The following is a 22,087-nucleotide window of genomic DNA, read 5'->3' on the forward strand; positions in this document are numbered from 1 at the left end:
GGTTTCAAGATTTTCTGCAATCAATATTCTGACATCTGCAAATATTTTTCTCTAGCAGCTGATGCCAGGAACAGAGCAACAACCATCACTTTCTATGTATTCAAGATTTTGCATACATTGAAACAATGTCTCTTCAGCCCCACCCCTGGTCAGGACCTTTGCACTATCAAAACCACCAGCTTGTACAAGAAGGCTTATACAAAAGTTATCAAAGCAGCAATCTGTTCTAGAATGGCTTGTAACCACTTTTAGTAACAATTCCATTAGCATTTCAAGAAATGTATGTGGAAAACCACTATATTGCATTTCAGTCTCTAGAACTATCAAGGGTTTTAGAGTAACTTCTGCAGAAAATAATGTAACTAATTGTGCACGTTGAATGTACAGACTTAGAGGCTGTTAAGGTTGTTTTTCCTACTTAGGACCAGACAATAGCTAGCTTCTAACTCTGTGGTAACACTTCCTTGATAATTAAGATAATTCCACTATGACAGTCGTATACACTAGAGCTATCTGAAAAGTGGTTTCTATCACTGAGGAATTTATGTAGGAAACAAACGCGCACAATTCTTCCTGAACAGAAACGTCCCACAGGAAAACCTTCCCTGACTAATTTTTATAGAATCATCTCTAGACAGTATTCTGAAATCATAAAAACAAATCCTTTATTTAACAGATATTCTTTAGAAAAATCAGTTTTCATAACAGAAATCAAACCTATGCACGTAACATGAGACATTCCGAAGGCAGTAGTTGTTGAATATTGACAATTACACATGGCACTGGGTTGCTGGGCTACGCAAAATGAAACTGCGTTTATTACTATTGCCTAAGTAGGAAAGACCAGACAGGAACAAAAACGTACTTTTAAAGCAGCTATGCTTTTCTTTTGACGATATAACCTCCAGCACCTGGCCCCTCCTCTAGCAACACTCCCAGAGTAATACTGTTCTCTGAAAATAGTCTGAACAACATTAACACACTTTGTTCCATTTTCAATCCCCCACGTACTAATCAGGGACAAAGCAGAGATATGCAAGTATGGAAAACAAATCTCTCAAGCACTTTCTTATTCCAGTCATACCTTGAGGCAAATTTGTAAATTTTAAGGGAATATCTCAAGAATTAAGCATAGAGCTTGTGAAACTCTTTTTCTTTGTAGTTTTTGATCAAAGTTAACTTTCTTGGAGAACAGGTATGCACCCCTCAGAAGCATCTTAGGATAACACCATATTAGTGATGCTTATGTAATTTTTACATCTGCAAGTATTTCTTCAAGTAATCTCACATTTGCAGTCCAACTGCACAAGACAAAATTTCAGTAGTTCTGTGCACAGTGTGATGGTATTTCAATGAGCATAATTGTTGAGGGCAACAAGGTAAAGCTACCTCAGTACCTCATTTCTACATAAATGTATGAAAGCACTAATAGAATATGGTATCTTCTCAGAGTCTCATGCCTTTAAAAAAAGGATGCAGCAAAGCGTCTTTTGCAGTTATTCTTGTTGCAGGGTTTAAGTCTAGTAGCTTATCAAGTAGGTCATATGCTTCATCAGGAACCTGATCCCATCCTTTCATGTCTGTTGCCTTCATTTCCAAAGCACCATCACCTTCCTGAATGCTCTTTAAGTGTTGAATTTGTTTTCCGAGTGTCTCAGGAGCACATGGTTTGTCTACTGTGACTGGCAAAGCTGAGTCATTTACGGACTTGCTGGGCACTTCACCCTGGGATCTCTTACAGCTGCTATTTGTTCCTCTCAGCTTCTCGCAGAGGGTTCTTAAGTTTTGTGCTGGAACAACTTGGGGACACAGAACTGATTTACCTAGGAAAAAAATTGAGAGTAAGTGACATTTTATTATACTTTATATGCAACTACACCTTCTAAGTTTGTTTCAGAGAAACTTCATGTCTTGAAGTGTAACCAGCATTAAAAAAAAAAACAAAACAAAACACCAACCTGTGAAAAAGCCAAATCCAACCCCCCCACTGCTCCAAACCAGCCATGTTTTACAGCAATAGCCCCAGCAAGTCAGATGGGATAATAGTCTCAGTTCTGCTCAGAACAAAGCTGTTTGCCTTTGTTCATGAATTCATGTAGTGACACGTTGTCACCCACCCCACACACCATTTTTTGCATCTCACTGTCATTTTAACAGAACTGAAGAAAATTAGATACCTTTATTTTTACACTTCTGAAGAATGAAAATTGATGCTGTCAATTACACTTCCAGGTAGCAAGTGCTGCAGCATTTGGCTTGCGAACAATTTAGGGAATGGTTATTCTAGTTTTCTGTGTGTTTTGTGGTGAGTAGTGATTTTGGTTTTTTTAAACAGGCAGTCTATTGGGTTTTGGGTTTTTTACTAGCTGGTCTTGAGGAGCTGAAAAAAAGCAAGGTTTACATCATCTAAATATTAAGTCATATTGACTGAAGCCTCCAGGGCAAATTTTGTAGGAATAGAAATGCTGCCTCAAGAACTCTAACCAAATGCCAGGAGAAAACACGTAGTTGGCAAATTTCACCTCACATGGCCCTGACTTAGTGAAAGGCAGAAGACAGGCTGGGAAACCTATGGCAATATACTAATTATAAATGATAGAAAAATACAAAACTTCCTTAAAACTCCCTATATATAGATTAGTACTTTTAATGTTTTACATGCAAGAAGTATGATTTACCTCCAAAATTACTCCCAAAGTTAAAAACATATATTAAAAAAAAAAATCAGATTGTAAGTCACTGCATTAAATGGCAGACCAAGCATGTATTTTCCCCTTTTCCCCATAATTAAGGTTTGCATACCAAAAGTTTTAGCAGCCTGAATGGTTTCTCTGGATCCACGAACTGTCATGATTTGTGCCAAAGCAGTTAAATCATCACTTGCTTTGTAAAATGGATACCGTCCACTAAGCAGAGAAAGGAATACGATTCCTGCAGACCACATGTCAATTGCTGCAATTGAAAGCAAACTTAGTAATAACTAAACTCAGGATTTCATCACAAACAAAATCACAACTTTCTTTAAAAAGTAACTACAACCTGCAAAGTTTCTATCAGAACAGTTTATGTTCGAAATACTTACTGACTTTGGTCACATAGATAACACTTCAGCAAACAGTGGAAATTACTATAATTAGATTGAAGAATAATTTCCTGCTTAGATGCAGATGGAGTGTTTAAGCTTTTCCATAGAATTTTTCATACGAGTAATTCCATTAACTTGCTAAACTTGAAATGTACTAAAACAATGTTTTAGGTTGTCTTACTCAAGGAGATGAGAGGGGGCAAAAAACTGGATAGTTCTGATACTTAAGTTTCCTTCATATGAAGAAAATCTTTATATAAATATCATAAATAAAAAATAATTCACACATTAATGCAAATCTTAATTTTTTCTGGGACTGAGATTGCCACATTTAGTAAGATAAATTTTTTAGTACTGCCTATGAACTTTGTTCCTCTCTAATATGAAATCATTTGACAAGACAGCCAGTTTAAGAACTGTAATACAAGTTATTCATCACTTTCATCGTGTTATGAAGAGTACAGAGAGTACTCTGGGGATAGACGCCAAAGCATGATGGAAACTTTCAGTATTAAAGTTATGAGAATACCTGTCTGCCATAATTTTTTGGCTCACTAAGGTGCACATTTTGAGAGAAAAAAAGTGAAAGGAGAGAGTTTGAAGGATTCTCAAACTCTAAACAGAAAAATTAACAGTTGAGGAATAAAGCCATAGTTATTCTACTTCTCTTAAAAAAAAAAGTCATTAAATAGGCAGTAATTAATTTGGACCTTTTAGTTAGAAACGCTATTAGCACAGGACTTTGCAGGGGAAAAAAAAAAGTATTAAGTTGACTTCATTTGCAAAATCAGATTTCACGTCTTTTACTAAAAAAATAAAAATCCAAGTTAATCATTTGGCACAATGTACAGCGGAAATTTTTTTTATCTTCTTTGTAGTTCCTGTAAAAAAGTTTTAGTATGACTGTATTACCGTTGCAAAGACCATACTATCTGTTTGAGGTGTTGTGCATCACCCCAAGTATGTGGTTGGGAAAGCTGGAGTCATAAAGGTCAAGATCTTTAAAGATGGTGAATTAGGATCATAGAATCGTTAGGGTTGGAAGGGACCTTCAAAGGTCATCTAGTCCAACCTCCCTGCAAGGAGGAGGGACATCTCCAACCAGATCAGGTTGCTCAGAGCCCCATCCAACCTGGCCTTGAATCCGTGAACCCCAGGGATGGGGAATCAACCACCTCTCTGGGCAGGCTGTTCCAGTGTTCCACCACCCTCATTGTAAAACAACTTTTTCCTTATGTCTAATCTAAGTCTACCCTCTTTTGGTTTAAAACCATTACCCCGTGACTTATCACAGTAGGCCTTGCTAAAAAGTTTGTCTACATCTTCCTTATTAGCCCCCATCAGCAGACTGCAAGATTCTGTGCAATGACATCAAAATCATGATTCCTCTCTATGCTTTTGTCTAGTGTTATCCAACTAGTGAGGCAGACCAGAGAAAGGGGAGCAGAGAACAAAGTTAAAGTGTAACTGGACCTGTGTAACATCAAGTTGGGAGTTTAGGTTGCATTCCCTGCACTGTGAACCTGTGTCAGATGCACTAGTTCTGGACAGAGTCAGCTGGATCCAGCTGGTAACTTGGTCTAATAAGCACAGAGACCAGAACTAGTTCTAAGACTGGCAGGAATACGAGGAGGTGACTACAGCAGTCCCAGATGGAAGTGGACAAGAAGATTTGTTAGTTCAAATACAACATAATCTCATAAATATTAGTATTAGTCTACCCAGTTCTAATTAAGGCCTTTGTTGACATACTACAGGAGCTCGGCACCACTGACTCAGTACTTTCAGGGCTGTCTGTGCCACACCCAAGGGTTTCCAGATTTACCCATATTTTCTGTAATCCTGCTCTCCATTACCCTAGAGAACAGAAAACTGTCTGAAAGCATATTTAACATTAGCCTGTGTCCAAGATTTCCTAGGTATGTCTTCTTTCTGCCTAAATTCTGTCTAGACAGATTCAGAGATTGTCTAAACTTGTCCTGGATTTTTGGATGTCTTCTAGCCCATAAAGCTGGCTGTTACAGCACAGGCACAGTAACTCCAAACAGGCTGCCATACCTCTTGAAATCCCAGTCATACCCACAGCACAGATGTTGTTTTAAATGACATTAAGCTATCTGAGGATAAGCTGATCAAATGTATTGTTAAGTCTATTCTGAGTGTGTATACACACTTTAAGCACTGAAGATTGACAGTTTTCTCAAAATCTCTTTTTCAGCAAAAAAAAAAAAAGTGTCTAATACTTGTTATTTTAAATGAAATTTTTGAGGACGTGTATTTATGAAAAGTCAAAACTCCTGGTCATACGCCAAATGTTTAACAGGTAACTTTGCTTTTATTAGTTCTCCATTCTCCAGGTAGGTACAACCTCTCCCATCCCACTTGCATCAGCTAATGCATTAACTATCCTTCTTCTCTGCTCTGGTATTTACCCGGACTACTGAAACTTATTAGTCTGATAGGTTTTTTTTTTTAACCCTGAGAAATTAAAAATTTAGTAAGAAAAAATTGTGACATTTACAGACCAGCTATTTAAAGCACCAGTATTAACCAACACTTTCTAAAATACGCTTGCAATTATACCATTAACTCTGCCTGCTATGACAGCAAACTATATGTGAAAATCTGTCTAGAAAAGTCTAAAGTATGTCCTCCCCTCAAGATTTATTCAAGATTTTACTTGAATAAATAAGCCAAGAAACTTGCTAAAAATTACAGCTTTGTTTTCTTTTAAAACACACTGTATTCAACTCCTGTTTATGGCACTACCCTCAAATGAATAAAGATATATTCAAGTTTCAAACACAGGGAAAATATTCTTAAATTGTTTTTACTCTGAATAATGAACTTTAGTTAAAGTCAGGAAATGCTTGATAAGTGTTAGAAGGGATGCTAAAATTAATTTCATGTATAAACAAAACCCCTCCTGTAAAAAAAAAAAAAAAACAAACCTAATATGAATAAATGAGAAGGATCAAAAGGTAAAAAAAGGTTTTAATTTGTCTGTTGTGCAGTACCTGTGGTCTGAGTGGGGCACTTTGTTAATACTTCTGGTGCTCTGAATCCTGGTGTTCCTGCCCTGGGAGCAACTTGCTGACACCTTGTAATGTGAAACAAACATTTTTAGAATATAAAAATTATAATAACGCTTACTATTATTTTTAGAATATACTTGTGTAAGATGTGTAAACAGCCTAACTCTGGCTTATTCAAGTTTTACAGAAGTTTGAAGCATCTTGTAATTATCTAGCATGAAATTATTACATTGCATAAGATAATAGCCTTAATATATTATTTTTATTGTGTTATCTAGCATAAGGTAATATCACAGAAATACTTATTGCATACTTCACTCACAATGACCTTTTTTTAGTGTCATTCAACAGCAGCATCATTTTTGCTAAAGGCTTATTTTTATAGGAAACTTTAAAGTTGAGAAAATTAACCAAAGGCAGAAAATGCACTGGATTCTTGAATGCGGATACTTTGGCTCTGTATTAGTCCACAGCAAACTAAGGTTCACTGTTTCTGAGTGTTGACAGTAACTTCCTTTTTGTTAGATTAACTAAAAGGGGTGAGATGATCATTATTAAAAAAAAAACAAACAACAAACAAATCACCACCACAACTTTCCAGAGCTTTCTTATATGGCTTAAAGTGCCTTCCTTCTATGGGCCACTTCTCTTTTGAGTCTGGTAAATTCTACATACTTCTGAAATGAAGTTGGTATCACCATATTTTGACAGTCTATGAAGAGAGGGACCCCATCATTTCATGACTGTGCCTAGTAAGGAGAATTCTCTGCATTAATCTGTGCTCTGTAACGTGTAGATAAAAGGCACTAGTAGATCGTAACCAAAACTAACTGCAGAGGGATGGAGCTGAACTGAGTTATTAAGATTCTCTAACCTGTCTATTATTAAACCTTAAACATTATTTTAAAATGAGCAAATACAAACCAGCCATGTTTCCTTTTTATTCTACATTTCATGATTCCCAGAATCCAAACTCTTATTGGCATTATTTAGGCCTCTTAGATAACTACTAATGACAGACTGATTGTCTTCTCTAAGTGTTGTAATTAACTCAAGCGATTTTCTACAACACATGTACGTGGATAATTGAATATAACAACAAAAAAAAAAATCATTAACAGTGAGTGTCTCTTGCTGGAGATAGCAGTGAATGCATTATTCCATGAATTCCATGAACAATTCTTGTTTAAAAAGAGCATATTCAGTGTTTTAACGGTTGCACAGATCAAATGCTATCTTTCACCTCCTAAATCAGCTATCTAGTAAATCTAAGTTCCTGACCTTGCTTGACAGCATAGCAGGCAATTTTACAACATTATCAAAGCAAATTACCTTGAAAGGCAAACACTGCAAACTCTATCCGTTGCATAACAGTCACAGGTCAAGTTTGAGGGACAACCACTGGCAGCTTTCCTGGCTGCCCCATTGCTCACTGTTTTGGTAGAAATAATCTTCTTCTTTGTTACTAATTTCCTAGATGAAACATCTATCATCTTTGATTGTTTTATGAGCTGCAATGTAGATATTTTAGAGAAAATAATATATTTAAGAAGGTTCCCTTTACATACAGATAGGCTAGTTCCTAAAAATGCTAAGACTGAAGAGCTGTTCATGAGCAAGAAACTGCAATTTTAGACAGAAGACAGCAATAACAATATCACAAGATCTATAAAACAGACACTGGAGCTTTTTGAACATCCTCATTTCCTCCCCTTCCCTTTAGGAAAACATTCTCCAGTGTTTACTATAAAACAATATATATTAGATATTCTGAAGCTACAAGACAAGTATTTTTCAAGTCAGTAAAAAGTTTCAAGAATTCTTTTGGTTAAAAATGCATATGACGTGCCACAGCAAGACACAGTCACTAACTCTAATTCTGCAATAAGATGATCACTGTTGGCCAAACTTCTAATTTAGTTGGGGCTTCCCCCTTGTCATATTAAATAGTAATTACAAAAAGTACAGAAAAATATATTTATTACAAATTTTCTCTCCAGCTTCAACTGCAAAATAAGAAAAAAAGTTCTCACAAGCTAAGTATATCTTAGTTTGTGATACACGCAGATACATGAATAGGAAAAAGATTAATTTAGCATGCAAACAAGATTTCGTAACTAGCTCTTTAAGAGTTTCAAAAAGGACTGAAATAAAAATGAAAAATTCTTCCAGCCTTTCAGCAAAGACACAGTTAATCTGCTCAAAAACTGTTCGTTCCATAGCATCCTGGAGTAGTGTCCAGTCTTACAGAACAACCAGTTCTACAATTTTTCAAACATGTTACAGATTGCTCTTACTGATGACTCATACTTCTTACTTTTGTACTTGAGTTCTCCTGGTATGTGGAACTATAGACATTGAAATTTCTCTCTCCAAAGACAGAGCGCTGGACAGAATGGTGCACAAAATCCTCCTACAATACCAACAAAAAGGACACACAGTCAGCTGGATACTGACAGTTAAAAAAAAAAAAAGTGTGAAGTGACATAAAACAAGAACAGCTGCATGGTAAGTCATTTTCAGGCATCAGTTTACTATAGATGAAGAAAACACCGTCTAGACAGAACAGCAAACATGCTTACAGAAGGAATTACACCTCAGAAAACAATCTGAATGTCATCTGTACTGTATTTGTTACGCAACTAAGTAACTAAACATAGATTAATAATTATTGGCTTGGGAAGGAGTCTGACAGTAGATGTCACCTAAAAAAAAAATTAAGGCTGTCTAAATAGTAAGCATGCTAGGGTTTTGTACAGCCTGCAGACTGTATTATAGCTAACAGAGAGTGAATAATGCCAGTAGGGTTATGTAAAACTAGCCACTTCAATATGAAAGCTGTGACTGTGCATCACACTAGGACCCTGCAAGATACACATGCACAACTTTTGTTCAAGTGTTACATCTCCCCCTGTTGGATGAATGAATACATTAAAGATACAGCAATATTAATGAAAGAGACTGAGAACCTTTCCTCCTCTTCCTTGATTAATCTGTATTTTTGAAAGTGAGCTGGACCTCTTATCAGCTGCTTTTGAGGCTGACTGTTGAGCTATCTGTTTAGGTGCTGTGACACTGACAGAAACCCCATTTCCCAAGGCTATGGTGGGATTATTTTGCAAGCAACTTCCCTGCTGGTCTTCAGAGTGAGCAGTTTTGAGAAGTTCAATTTTCGTATCAGAGGTTCCTTGTGCCAAGCCAAAATCTACCAAGGCATACCTGAAAGACACGAATTTAGAATCAAGAGTCACAAAGTATCCATCAATCTGTTCAATTTAGTATTCATTACATGTTTACTTGTCTGCCTTTCATATTTTACTCAATATGTTGCTTATCTGTACTGTTGCCAGCATTACAGTCCTATTTTCCTCTCTCTTCTCCTCTTGTCTTACCTTACCTATCCCCTTAATGTTTTTACTCTATACCCACCTTACTTCATTTGTTTCTTGTCTCAGAATCTTCTCAAGTAAATGCTTTCTCCAATGGTGTTAAAAAAATATTCCCAGCAACTCCTTTCTGCAGTTTTTCTAGTCCTAAAGCTCCGAACCTTCAGCCTACAGTCAAGTATAACGACTTGACTCTTGCAGGATTCCCATGGGCAGAGGCACAAACGTAGCAGTGAAGACAGAGAAGACTAACAATGCTGACAGTTTTGCCAGACTTCAAGAAATACTACTGGAATTTACTTCAGTCTTCAAACAGGTAAGACTACATTAGTTCACATTTCCGATCGATCTTTAAGAGAATTATTTTTTGCTACAACCAGTACAGAGACAATCCAGCTGTCTCTGGGTCTCAGACAAACTCAACTTCATGGACTACACACCCAAAGTAGAGATTAAGTCTCAAACAAATGCAAATACAATACAAAAACAATACAAATTCAATTTAACAGATTTAAAAAAAAAAAAAAAAAAATCACTATTTCTCAACTTTTTAAGCTTGTGGTTTGGGAAAATACAATCAAATCTCCCCTACAAACTTTCACTACATAGAATCATAGAGTCCTTTAGGTTGGAAGAGACCTTTAAGATCATAGAGTCTCACCATAAACCTAAGACTGCCAAGTCCACCACTAAACCATGTCCCTAAGTACCACGTCTTTTAAATACTTCTAGGTATTTTATATGCATCTTTTAAATACCTCCAGAAAAGGTGACTCAACCAGTTCCAGTGCTTGACAACCCTTCAAGTGAAGAAGTTTTTCCTGATATCCAATCTAAACCTCCCCTGGTGCAACTGGAGGCCATTTCCTCTCATCCTATCACTAGTTACTTGGGAGAAAAGACCAACACCCACCTCACTAAAACGTCCTTTCAGGTAGTTGCAGAGAGCAATGAAGTCTCCCCTCAGCCTCCTTTTCCCCAGGCTAAAAAACCCCAGTTCCCGCAGCCGCCCCTCACAAGACTTCTGCTCTAGACCCTTCACCAGCTTCATTGCTCTTTGTTGGACATGCTCCAGCACCTCAGTGTCTCAATTGTGCACAGCACAATACTCACCAATACAGCTATAGGACTGCTAGCACTGAAACAGTACTTTATTCTAGCAATTTCAGCTCTTCATTAATAAGCAGTACCTCACTTTTTATAGTCTTTAAATGTAACTTGCAGGCAAAAAAACCAACAATACTGTTACAACCATTAATTCAATGTAAGGGGAAAACAGCCCAAATCCAGTTATCTGTATCAGTTTTACTCTATCTGCAAGTAAAAATTTACAAATATCAGTCAATGCACCACAAGTCACTATTAGCTTTCTTATTAAAAAAATCAGATTTTATTCTTCTCATTCTTTTTAAAAAATATAGTACTTTTACTCAATAGTAAAATCTTCATTTTTTCAGGTATTTGTCACTGTATGGGGCAGATATTACATTAAGTAAGTATTAAAAAAACCCCTTCCCTCCTCAAATTCCTAAACACAGAAAGAATAATTTTACAAATTAAAAAAAAACCTTTGAGCTTTATTACTTAAGCACGTTACACAGCTGGAAGGTAAAAAAACCCAAAAGCCTAATTGACTTTGTTCTGCCAAGGCACCCATCCCCAAATGAGATCACAGTGCAGTCATCTGGACAGACTCACTCTTTTAGCCGCCTGTTGTAGAGGAAGTTACTGGGCTTGACGTCACGGTGAACAATACCGAAGTGATGAATGCGCCTCAACGCTTTAAACAGATTAAACATGTATTCCCTCACTTCTTCAAAGGAAAGAGAATTCAAAATGTCCTGAAAGATTATTTGGATACTGTAATTATGCAACTGTTTTTAATTAAAGTTTTACTACACATAAAAAGTCTGGGACTCACCAAGAAGGATTCATGTTCCAGATACGGCATAACAATAACCACATGATCATTTTTCCTAAAGCAATATTTAACTCCCATAACGTTGTCTTGTCCCCTAGAAGAAAAGTAATGTCACTGAATGAAGACCAGAAGATGCATGTTTATTTTCCTTTATTTCTTAAAAACTTCACTCAGGCTTTGTTTTATAATCTAGTTTATATTTTGATAGCAGGCTCACCAGCAGTTAGTATTATGCTGTTGCCTCTCACTGCTATGTTCCATTCGAGTTCTGCAGTATGCAATGAGGTCTCCACAGATTATTTTTGTGGCCGTGGTTTGTAGTTACACTGCAATTAAATGTAAGACCTAACCTTCATGATACCAACTACTTTAAGAAGGTGCTATTCAGCACATTCTAGCAACAAGTATTCTGATCAAGAGATTATTTCTTCCAAGCGTTTCAGAACTGAAGTTTTTGTTATCACAGAGATACACCATAGAACTTCTCAGATGGAAAATACAGCACCATCTGCAAACCGAGACTGGCAGAAAAGGGCATCCATTGCAGGGAAGATGCTCCATTTCTTATTTGCTCTCGATAAAAAGAATCTACATTTCTGTGGTTAAAAAAATGCAAGTGCCAAAACTTAAAATAAATAAATACAGAACACTGAGACAATGTTCAGCAGTTTAGACAAGACAATCATAATTGCTTTGTTTATATACCCTGCTATTGTGAGGCACTGAAGTTCAGCAGCAATTCGCAGAGGGTGGCTGGTTGGAATCAAGTGTTTCAGAGCCATTTTTTCCTCGTATCCTGTTTGTAGTTGTGCTGTGGCCAAGTAAACAGAACTAAAAGTACCTGTAAAGAAGGGAGAAAAAGAGTCTTCAGCATTTTTAATTAGGTCAATTCAGATTCTTACAGAAGTGATCTAACTGTTCACAATCATGCAGTATACTTGATAGTACATCAAAAGCAGATTCTAGAAGAGAAAAAGGCAGTTCCTTTTTTCTACTACTGAATTCCGTGATCTTGTATACAAGTTTTTTATGTCAGTAAAAATGCAAATGTAACACTGTCTAACTTGCCTGGGACACAGAGCTCTTTGAATGTAAATTTCCTATCTTTGATTTGCTTTCTTGTTTAGGTAGCTTACTTTCATCTGACATCTAACTCTTCTCTCCCTACAAGGTAAGTGGGCTATATAATGCTAATCTGGAAAGCACTCCCTTTACCACTCAAAGCCCTTCTGAAATTGCTACATTTTTCTTAATTCTGTTACCCTATTTATAAAGTAAGACTTCTCACATGATGTGTAACTTCACTATTTGTTTGCCCAGAGCATTACTGCATTTGGGAAAGGGATTGTTTGGACTATACGATAAATTTACACATTCATTTAATTTTAAGGATATCCTAATATACGTCTTAGGAGGTTAATTTATCCTAATGATCTGAGATATCTGAACATAGAAGTTGAAGCATTGTTCCATGTGAATAAACAGTACAAATGTACTTGGTTACATTTTAAGTATTGCATTTGCATCGTGCTAAGTGCATACATACATCAAAATGGTAGCAAAAACTCTAAATACTTTTGCAGTCATTAAAAAAAAAAAAAAAAACACCCAACAACTATAGAGTCCCATACATTCAGTAGACTTGATTATAGCAACAAGGGTTACCAAGTTGACCCTAAGACATTATTTTTGTTGGTGAGAACTGCTAAAATTCCAGAGCAGAATCCTACGTTGAATCTTGTTTTCTCATAATGCTGCAGAACTGCAAGTGGTATTTTTTAAAACCATTGTTTGCTCCCAAGAGCAAAATCAGAGTACTATTTATAACCAGAGATTTTGTTTAATTTTACTATCTTTTTAGAACTGGCAGGATTCCTTTTTTCATTTTTGAAATTCTGTATTGCTGCGGTGAATGGAGCTGGGTTTTTGGGCGGGGGGGATGGTTTGAGACAAAAAAAAAACCAAAACTTTCAGCCGTTTAGCCTGCCATCACAGCTATTCCATCATAAACAGCCATGAAGCAATCCAACTTCTCATCAACATCTTTGTTTAAAAGTGTGGAGTGTCACAAAGCATTTCAGAGATCAAATGGGTAAAGTTCCAAAAAGTGCTGAAATCCCACAATAAGAATCTATAGTCATGCCTTGATGTTTATTGAAGGTACCTGCAGTAGTATCTGTTGAAGGCAAGTTATATACAAGTGTTCTAAAATTTGATACTGTATGTCTTAAAAAAAAAAGTTGGGTTGTTTTTTTTAAATAAAGCAACTATAATCTTCCAGTCTCCTCCTCCAGTTCTGTCCACAGGGTTTCAGTGGAAACAAAGCCAACTTAGGGAACAGCAGTTCAATATGTCAAAACACAGCTGCATATAAATAGATTTCTTGTGTAAAAGAGGAAAAGAATGGAGCATTAAGACTTATTTACTCAAACCTACCTCATAAATTTTTAGTTGTCGAAACTGTAATGCTGATTTCTTTTAAAGGCTTTAATATACCAGATTTTCAAGAAAATATCTTTAAAATGTCCCTAATTAACACACCTCTAGGCTAAGCAACACATTGGAATTCCTTCAGAGACCATGAAGTAAATTCAAAAGGCATTTAGCCTAAATTGCATATATTTAGATCTTAGATTTATACTTTTTAAGTTAGAAATACCAAAGAAATCTAAGTCTAAGCAAGCTAAAATAAGACATTTACCTTCTCCAATTTTTTCCTTGATTTTGAACACATTTACAAGCTGTGGCACTGCTTCATAAAGTTTTTCAATATCTTTTTTTATTCCTGCTGTGGAAAGAATAGGGAAAGTAAGCTAGGCATTTTAGTGCTTGATTCAATATCTGATTTATATTTGAGATCACAAATCACACTTCAGTTCATAGGAATAGGACTGTGAATTCACATAAACAGAGGGGAAAAAACAGCAGACAGGTATCTATTTCTGCCGACGTTACCATCTGCATACTCAATATTATTGTTGTTGTTCATCACACATAAGCTGCAGCATCTAAATTTTTTTTTTTTTTTTTTTTTTTTTACTTATCTGTCACCTAGCAGTTGCTGAGAGGGCAAAAGCCTTCTGGTTAGTAAGGCATCAGTTTACAGCTCGTTGATAAGTGTTCTCATGAGATTTACAACTTTAGTTTCATAAAAGATAAAACTATAATAGTTGTTTCTCTAAGTACAAGAGCACATACATGGGATGCAAATCAAAATGTAGGAAAATTATTTTTTTTTAAGATCAATAATGCAATCTTTCACACTGTTACTTAAAATAGTAAAGACAAAATATGTTTGCTCCGCATTTAAGTTGCTGCACTTTGTGCTGTGATCACTAGATGGCATAACAAGGATGTTGTACTGCATTATTTTTAAAAACAACACTGCCTTCCATTCAGTTCACAAATTCATTTGTAGTTTAAGTGTTCTCTATACTCTGCACAAGAATTCACTTCCTCTGAAGCTATGAAGTATTGTGACTAATTTCCGTAAAGCAGAGGTGAAGAATATTTTATTATATAGAAGTAAGCACAAACTGGTAAGTCAATCAAACGGAAGAAAAAAATGTATGCATTTTTCATCCTAAAAATAAGTAAGAAATTAAATTTAACATAAATATATAAATTGTACTGTATACATAAAAGTGCACTGTGTTTTACCAGGACAATAAGTCACAGGCAACGAGAATTATTTTCAAAATATCACTGATATTCCAGAAACAAAGTATGGATTAGCACGCATCCCCAACCTTCTATGTCAGCTCACTTTATACAGCAACAAAATATGAAGTCTGTCTAAAGAACCCTTTCTTCCTGGTATAAGCCCAATAAATTATTTGGTAACTCAAGTTATAGTTAGCTTTCAACTGTAATTTTTTTTAAATTGCAAAAATTTATAAAAGCCAACATACTAAAATACTTCGGAGAACTGAAGCCTGCTGCCTCTCTTACTATCCTTTTGCTTATTTTTTCCCTCTAAGTTGTTTCCTCTGCTTCTCCAATTTACTTTGTTTCAAGTCATTTCAGGAAGGACATTTCAGGAATGAAAAAAACCCTCTACACTACACACCAAAACTACTAACATTAATTTAAGATACTGTTTTGATCAATAAATACAAGTAAAATGTTAATCAGTTCTGCTAGGAATCGTATTTTAAAACTTCAAAAATATCCTAGGATAAAAATGAGCAGACTTGTACTAAAAGTTACAATGTACAGGACTCTGTGTCTAATAATCCCCGAAGGAAGAGGCTAAGGAAGACTCAACTTTACAGTTATTCTGGTTATTCTCCAATTTTACAGAACCAGATTAACTTAAACACCTTGAAAAGTAGAAAATTGAAAGTTGAAGGAATAGCTTCATTTTCCTGTCAATACAGGACAAGGGGTAATGGTTTTAAAACAGAAGGAGGTAGATTCAGACTTGATAGAAGGAAAAATTTTTTTACAATGCGGGTGGTGAAGTACTGGAACAGGTTGCCCAGAGAAGGCAGTAGATGCCCCATGCCTGAAAACATTGAAGCCAGGCAACCTGATCTGGTTGCTCCTTGCAGGGGGGTTGGACTAGATGGCCTTTAAAGGTCTCTTCCAACCCAAACCATTTTATGATTCTATAGTAAAAACTTCTGTTGAAAATAACACTAAGAATTCAAGAAGTTACTACATTTTTTTAATTGATAGCATTCATATTGCCCATATGTTAAGAAATTTATCTATTACTGCTGTAATTCTTGTTGGTTTGTCAATAAAAAAAAATGTTGATAAAAAGCTTTATCATTTAAAAAGTGGCATTTACAGTTAGTGTGCACAGTAATTTCATCTTTTTACACAAATGCTCATGCATTACATGACAAATGTTAAGACATTCAAGAAAGCTTTTTGAAATTTTCAGAAAATACAGGAAGGGGAAAGGCTGATATTTGTATTGTGTTCCATTTTCCCCAGGAATACTCCAAAGACACTAAGAGATGAAACTATAAAACAGAACTATAAAGAACTTAACACTGAAATGTTATTGCATCACTAAGACATAGGCCTTTCCCCTCAGGAAGATAATCCTGTTATTGGATTCTGAAATATCCTACACAAACTTCATCCCAAAAGGTCAGTCGCCCCGGGACAAAGCTAGACAATTGTTTTCAACACTGATACAGTTCTAACAGGCTCTGTTGGAACAACATGGTTTAGAACTAGTTTGCTATCTAACCCACTCCAAATAAAGCAGCTTACAGTTTTGTTCCAACACTTACATTTTAGTCTGACTTCTGATGGGAGTTGCTTAAGCTTCAGTTTTTACTAAAAAATTATACTGACAGTAACTTACAACATAAAATTTGCACTGGAATTTCTTAAGTAAAGTTGCTTGGTTAGGAAAAAAGGACTTAACTCTATAAAAAACCAAGACTGTTCCTAACAAGGACTCAAAACGCACATCTTTTAAGTCTTCAGAAACTAGATGATTTCTCCTTTCCTTACCATAGCAGGTTTTGGGTTGTTTTGTGCCACCAGTCTAACAGTCTTAAGGTAGATACTAACAATGACGAAAAGCTCTCTCAACAACTGCTCTAGAATCGGCGAAATATTCTGTTTTGTCTGACGCTGGATTCAGGTTCCTGCCTGGACAAAGTTCAATGCTATCGGAGGACGAACAGCTGGGTGACGCAGCTGCAGAGCCTAGGCCACAGCAGTACCTATCCAAGGCACTGAGAGCATTTAGTAACTCAATACAGCTTCTTGTGTAAAAGATCCCAAAAAGTGCTAGAAACAGTCAGCGACTGTCCTTCCTGACAGACAGCAGCATAAACATCATCTGTTTTCTTCTGGGGGCCTGAATCCCCAGCTGGGTATAGAGAACACAGAGTCATTGTACCATTAGTGTATAACAATAATATCCAAATTTAAGAAATTTAAGGATAAAGCTGGCAATTACAGGTTAAAAGGCAAAATATTATTTTTGTGTACTTGTCTGGTCAGAGAATTTTATTCCTAAGGACTACCTTCCTTTTTGGAATTCTGGTATCCTCTTATAATAACATGCTCTGTAATAAATAAATAGCAGAGTGGTGAATTGTAACAAACTGCTGTTGCTATAGTTTTGTAACACACAGAAAGTAGGAATAAGTTTAAAATTAAAAGCAGCCTCAAATGTTTTCATTGCATTAATTTTTTATACAATAGGACCACACACAGATAGGCTTACAATGGATGCTGACACTTCCTGAAGTGATGAAGAAGCATGTCACCAACAAAACACAATGTTAGCAATCCCTATTTTAGCACGTACCTGAAAGCTTGCTGTTCTGCTCATGCTTCCCGTGGAAGTCTTCAGCCTGATAAGGGTGCTGCTCATCGCAGTGCGACTTCAGCACTGTCTCCATCACAAAACAAACCTGAAGTAAAAAAATCCAAGACTTTGAGGACCGCTTCTGGACACGTGGGGGACCAAGTATATTTATTAAGACACTTCCTGGCCCTGCACTCAGTTCCTAAGACGAGATTTAGTAACTCAACTAAGTCTGAGGAGTTCTTCTGTGCTACCTAAAACAACAAAGTGTCACCCATCATCCCAGAGAAAAACGAAACCAGTAAACCCACTCCAATAAGAGGAAAAAAAGGGGCAAGGGAAGGAAGACTGGAGGATAAGCATAGACATAAGTGAGCTTTCATGTCTTGTGAGCTTCCTCACTCACATTCAAAGCATTATCTTTTCCCTGAAGTTTGCTTTGAAAGGCAAGGAACTGATGCACACAGGAATAGCTCTAATGCATACTGCAACACCCATACAAAGACAGAAAACCTGAAAGAAATTATAAGAGGAAAAAATATCTTCTCACTATGAGAAATCGCTCTCTTTTCTAGAGCAGGTCCACAAAAGCCATAATTATTTGTTGCCCTCCCCCTACAACATGAAATAATAGCACATGCTTATTTTGAAATGCCTCTTGCAAATCTTGGAAACACTGTAAATAGAACTGTGAACTGGTACAGTGTACTAATATTGTACAATTAAAAAAACCTGATAATCCTATTTCATGAGGAAAAGAAAGGTAAAGAGCTCCAGGGCAGGATAATGAGTGATAAGTGAGCCTGGAAGCACCACCTCTTATGGTTGCCAAACACTGGTTCCGTTCAGATCTTCCTTGCTTGTAACTTTGCCAAACCTTCAAAGTTCTGACTGAGCTTTTCCGCACGGGGGAAACATAATCTGAAAAACTCCAAATGAAAGGATTCATCTGTTTCAGCTATGGAGCTAGAACTATTTTTGTCCCCAAAGAAGTCAGGCTACCTTTAGTCTGTCATCCTCGTGCACCAGAACAGGAACAGGCAACGGCTGATTTTTTTGAGGGAGCTTTGCTGGAGAGTGGGACTAACAAACTAATGGCGTGAGATTGGAGATATTTCTAGTCTCCCACAGGTAGACACTCTCTCCGCTAGCGCTGAGTAGGCAGATAAGCCTGTTCCAAACCCAAAACAGCACGGCCCCATTGGCAGAATTAGGAGCGCACATTAATAGATAGCCCCGCTCTGCTCCTCACGGCCTATTTGCTCTGATTCAGTCCCACCCCAGCCTCAGCTATAGGCTCTTCCAGTTCAAGGCTGGCCACAAACACCTTGTCTGGGAAAAGAAAACAAATGCTTCTGTTATAAGAGGAAGACCAAAATTATCTAAAGTTTCAGCTTAAATAACTTTCTTGTAGTTAAGTCACATCTGCAATTAAAAAAAAAAAAAGGTTCTCCATAATATCAAAATAAGAAAATAAAACCAGATAGTGACAGATTGAGCAGCCCATATAGCTTCATGGTCTTCTGAATCAAATATTTGAACCTTGCACACAAAAATTACTGACACTGCTGCTGAATCCTTGGCTACAGCACCGCCGCTAACTGGAACAGTCTGCTGCCGCTAAACGGCAAAGCTGCTTTAAATGGGAACTTACACACAGGCACCCCTGGAAAAGGCTCGACATGCCAAAAATAAAGTGGATATGAATATTTCTACTTTGTAATTTAAGAAAAGCAAGTTTTGTGGCTGGATTAAGTCTTGCAACAACTTGATGCTTGCTACAGACAGGCAATAAATCTGTCTATTACAAGACAAGGAACAGAAGTCACACATCCAGAACTTCAGGTTGCGCGGGTGATGCCAGTGCTGCCAAAGGGAAAACATCTGGAGCTTCTCACAGCAGGCTGGCCTCACCGGGCAGCCCCCACCGGCGAGGCTCGGCCAGGCGCTCGTCCCCGCAGCACTCCAGCACCGCAGCACTCCAGCACCGCAGCACTCCAGCACCGCAGCACTCCAGCCCCGCTGCACTCCAGCCGCGCCCCGAGCGCTCGGTGCTGCAGGGAGCGGGAGGCGCCGGCGGGGCGGGAGGCGTGCGGCGCGCAAACGGCTGGAACGCGCGCGCGGCGGGGATCCGCGCGGGTTCGCCCTGGGGCCTCCCGGGGGGCCAGAGCCGCCAGCAGCGGGGTGAGGGGCGCTTCCCCGCCCGCCAGGAGCGCTCCTCGGCACCGCTCCGACCGGCCCCGCGGGGACCAGCCGGACTCGGAGGGGGGGAGGTGTCAGAGAGGGATCTCCCCAGAGACGAGCGGGCCGCGCCGGATCGGGTCGGGTTCCCGCGCCGGGCCCCGCGGTACCGGCGGTACCGACGCCCCCGAGCCGCCATGGCCGCAGCCAGCCGGGGGGGGGGGGGGGGCGGTGAAGGGAGTGCGGGGGGGGCGGGGGGCTCGCGCGGGGACTCACGCGGGCTCCTGCGAGGCGCCGAAGTTTTGCCTGATGCCGCCTTTTGCCGACCGCCCCTCCGCGACCAATCCCGGCCCTCGGCGGAAGCCGCCGCCCCGGCCAATGGCACCGCCGGTCGGAGGAAGGCGCGCTGCCGTTGGCCCGCCGGCGGAGAGAGGCCCGCCCAGAGCGGCGACCGCCGGCTGCGCGCGCGGGGGGCGTTAGGCGGCGCGGAGGCCTGGGCGCTGCGGCCTGGGCCTGTGCGGGGTGGCGGGACCGGTACTGGCCTGCGGGCGGGGGGGCAGCGGGTCAGGGCCGGGCGCGCAGCGCCGCCCGCCTCGCCTCGCCTCTCCCCAGTCGCCGCCACCGGCTGGCTGGGACTCGTAGCGAACGCCGTGCGGTGGGGAAGGAGGGCTCCGCGTTCAGCCGGCGCTGTGCAGGCGCCGCCGCCCGCGCCCTGGCAGCCCGTCCTGCAGCGCCGGATTATTGTGTGGGTCTGCTGCCCCAGGGGCCTGGCACTGCCTGAGATATTCGTGCTCTGTCCAACCATGTCCAGCCCTTATAAATTTGCTACGTGTGATTATTGCGAAATAATTAGAATCCCAGGATAAGATCTTGTTCTCATTTGCTCTGCTATAAATTCAGTTAAATAGTCGAGAGTTCGTGAAACCACTCTCCATTTACACCAGTAATAATGGAGAACATAACTTGGTTTGCAGCTTTGTCTTATTATCTAATTATGTAACAAAAGGGATTGCACAGAACACAAAATTAAAAACAAATGCGCATCTTGATTCTGGTCTGCGCTGTAGCCACTGACCAACAATGAGCAGGCCTAGGAAAAGAGACTGTTTATTGAAATTACGCTTTGCTGTTGTTTGAAGTGGTGGGATTTTACTGAAGCCAATGCAGTGGCATGTTTGTAAATAAGAGAATTTAGCATTTCTTGTCTTTTATCCATTTTGGTCATTTCTTTTCATTTTAAGATTAAAAAATCATTCTTGTTAAAGACTAGTTCTCCTGCATTTGGTAACACATGGATCTCTTGTCTACTAGAATATGAACTACAATGCTCTTGTTCATTGCATACTTCATGTAGAGAGAGCCCCCTGCACCCTTGGTCAATAACGACCAACTCTGCAGTTGCCGAAGTTCCCAAGGCAACATTTTAACTTGACTATTACCTTATAATAAACTGCACTTAGATTAACAAAAACGTTAAAAGCAGAAACAGGTTCAACCACTTTTGCAAACGTGTAGTCTTCTATTACACACTTTGGAAGGAGGGTGCAGAAATGCGTTGCTGAGCTGCTTTGGTGTTTTGAGGGGGGTTTGTTTTAATGTGCGGGGGGGGGGGTTTCCAACAGTTGTTCTAATTTGCACCAGTGCAGCAGCTTGAGATTTAGCTAACTAAAGTATGCTAACTCAATAATTTCAGTTAAGGGTGATAGTATTTAAAAGCAGATTATAGCAGACATGAATTAAATGAGGGATAATGACAAAATAATGCAGGCCAAATTCTGTTCTTTCATCCATGTAATCTTACAGAAGTTGGAAAGCCAGCATAAACACTCGTGAGCACAGGCCTGTCCTAGCGCTATCGTCAGGCACCATCATTCTAAATTAACCTCTTGGGACGATCTTACCTGCAGTCATTTCTGAATACTGTATAGAACCCTGGATTACTTTTTCAAATTAATACTTGCAAAATAGCTGGTGATTATTTATGAGTTGCACATTTAACTCTGCTGCCTCCTGGCCAGGTCAGGGTTTCAGCCAACCTCCTTGGACTCCCTGCCTTGGAGCTGTCATCATGTAGAACACTGACTCATCACCGTTTCTGTACAGCTCCCATTATTGGCATTTCTCTGTCAGTCGTATCCATACTACCTTTCCCCCATCACTTAGGTTGCATTCATACACAGTGAGCAATCCATTTCA

The 22,087-nt window shown here is 38.8% G+C and overlaps 1 protein-coding gene across 1 annotated transcript; it reads right to left on the reverse strand.

The window, feature by feature from the left end:
• Positions 1 to 805: 805 nt before the first annotated feature.
• On the reverse strand, positions 806 to 20,204 carry CDC7 (cell division cycle 7). Its single transcript, XM_086753736.1, has 12 exons — positions 20,168 to 20,204; positions 17,711 to 17,816; positions 14,129 to 14,215; positions 12,133 to 12,268; positions 11,428 to 11,521; positions 11,205 to 11,347; positions 9,090 to 9,339; positions 8,438 to 8,533; positions 7,453 to 7,631; positions 6,103 to 6,185; positions 2,803 to 2,952; positions 806 to 1,823 (listed from the first exon to the last, which is right to left on the reverse strand). The coding sequence occupies exons 2-12, from the start codon at positions 17,802 to 17,804 to the stop codon at positions 1,447 to 1,449; spliced, it is 1,689 nt and encodes a 562-aa protein (XP_086609862.1). The 5' UTR covers positions 17,805 to 17,816; positions 20,168 to 20,204; the 3' UTR covers positions 806 to 1,446.
• Between the last annotated feature and the right edge of the window lie 1,883 nt (positions 20,205 to 22,087).

Source organism: Chlamydotis macqueenii, chromosome 8 (assembly GCF_036417535.1).
Source record: "Chlamydotis macqueenii isolate bChlMac1 chromosome 8, bChlMac1.mat, whole genome shotgun sequence".
Classification (NCBI taxonomy): Eukaryota; Metazoa; Chordata; class Aves; order Otidiformes; family Otididae; genus Chlamydotis; species Chlamydotis macqueenii.

What these genes read in the sequence shown, in the direction of transcription:
- CDC7 (XM_086753736.1), bottom strand. Translation starts at nt 17,804, where the DNA reads ATGGAGACAGTGCTGAAGTCGCACTGCGATGAGCAGCACCCTTATCAG. An exon ending in GCAGAACAGCAAGCTTTCAG is followed by an intron (nt 14,216 to 17,710) that starts GTACGTGCTAAA and finishes TTCTTTCCACAG; the next exon opens with CAGGAATAAAAAAAGATATT. An exon ending in GTGCCCCACTCAGACCACAG is followed by an intron (nt 2,953 to 6,102) that starts GTACTGCACAAC and finishes TTTCAATTGCAG; the next exon opens with CAATTGACATGTGGTCTGCA.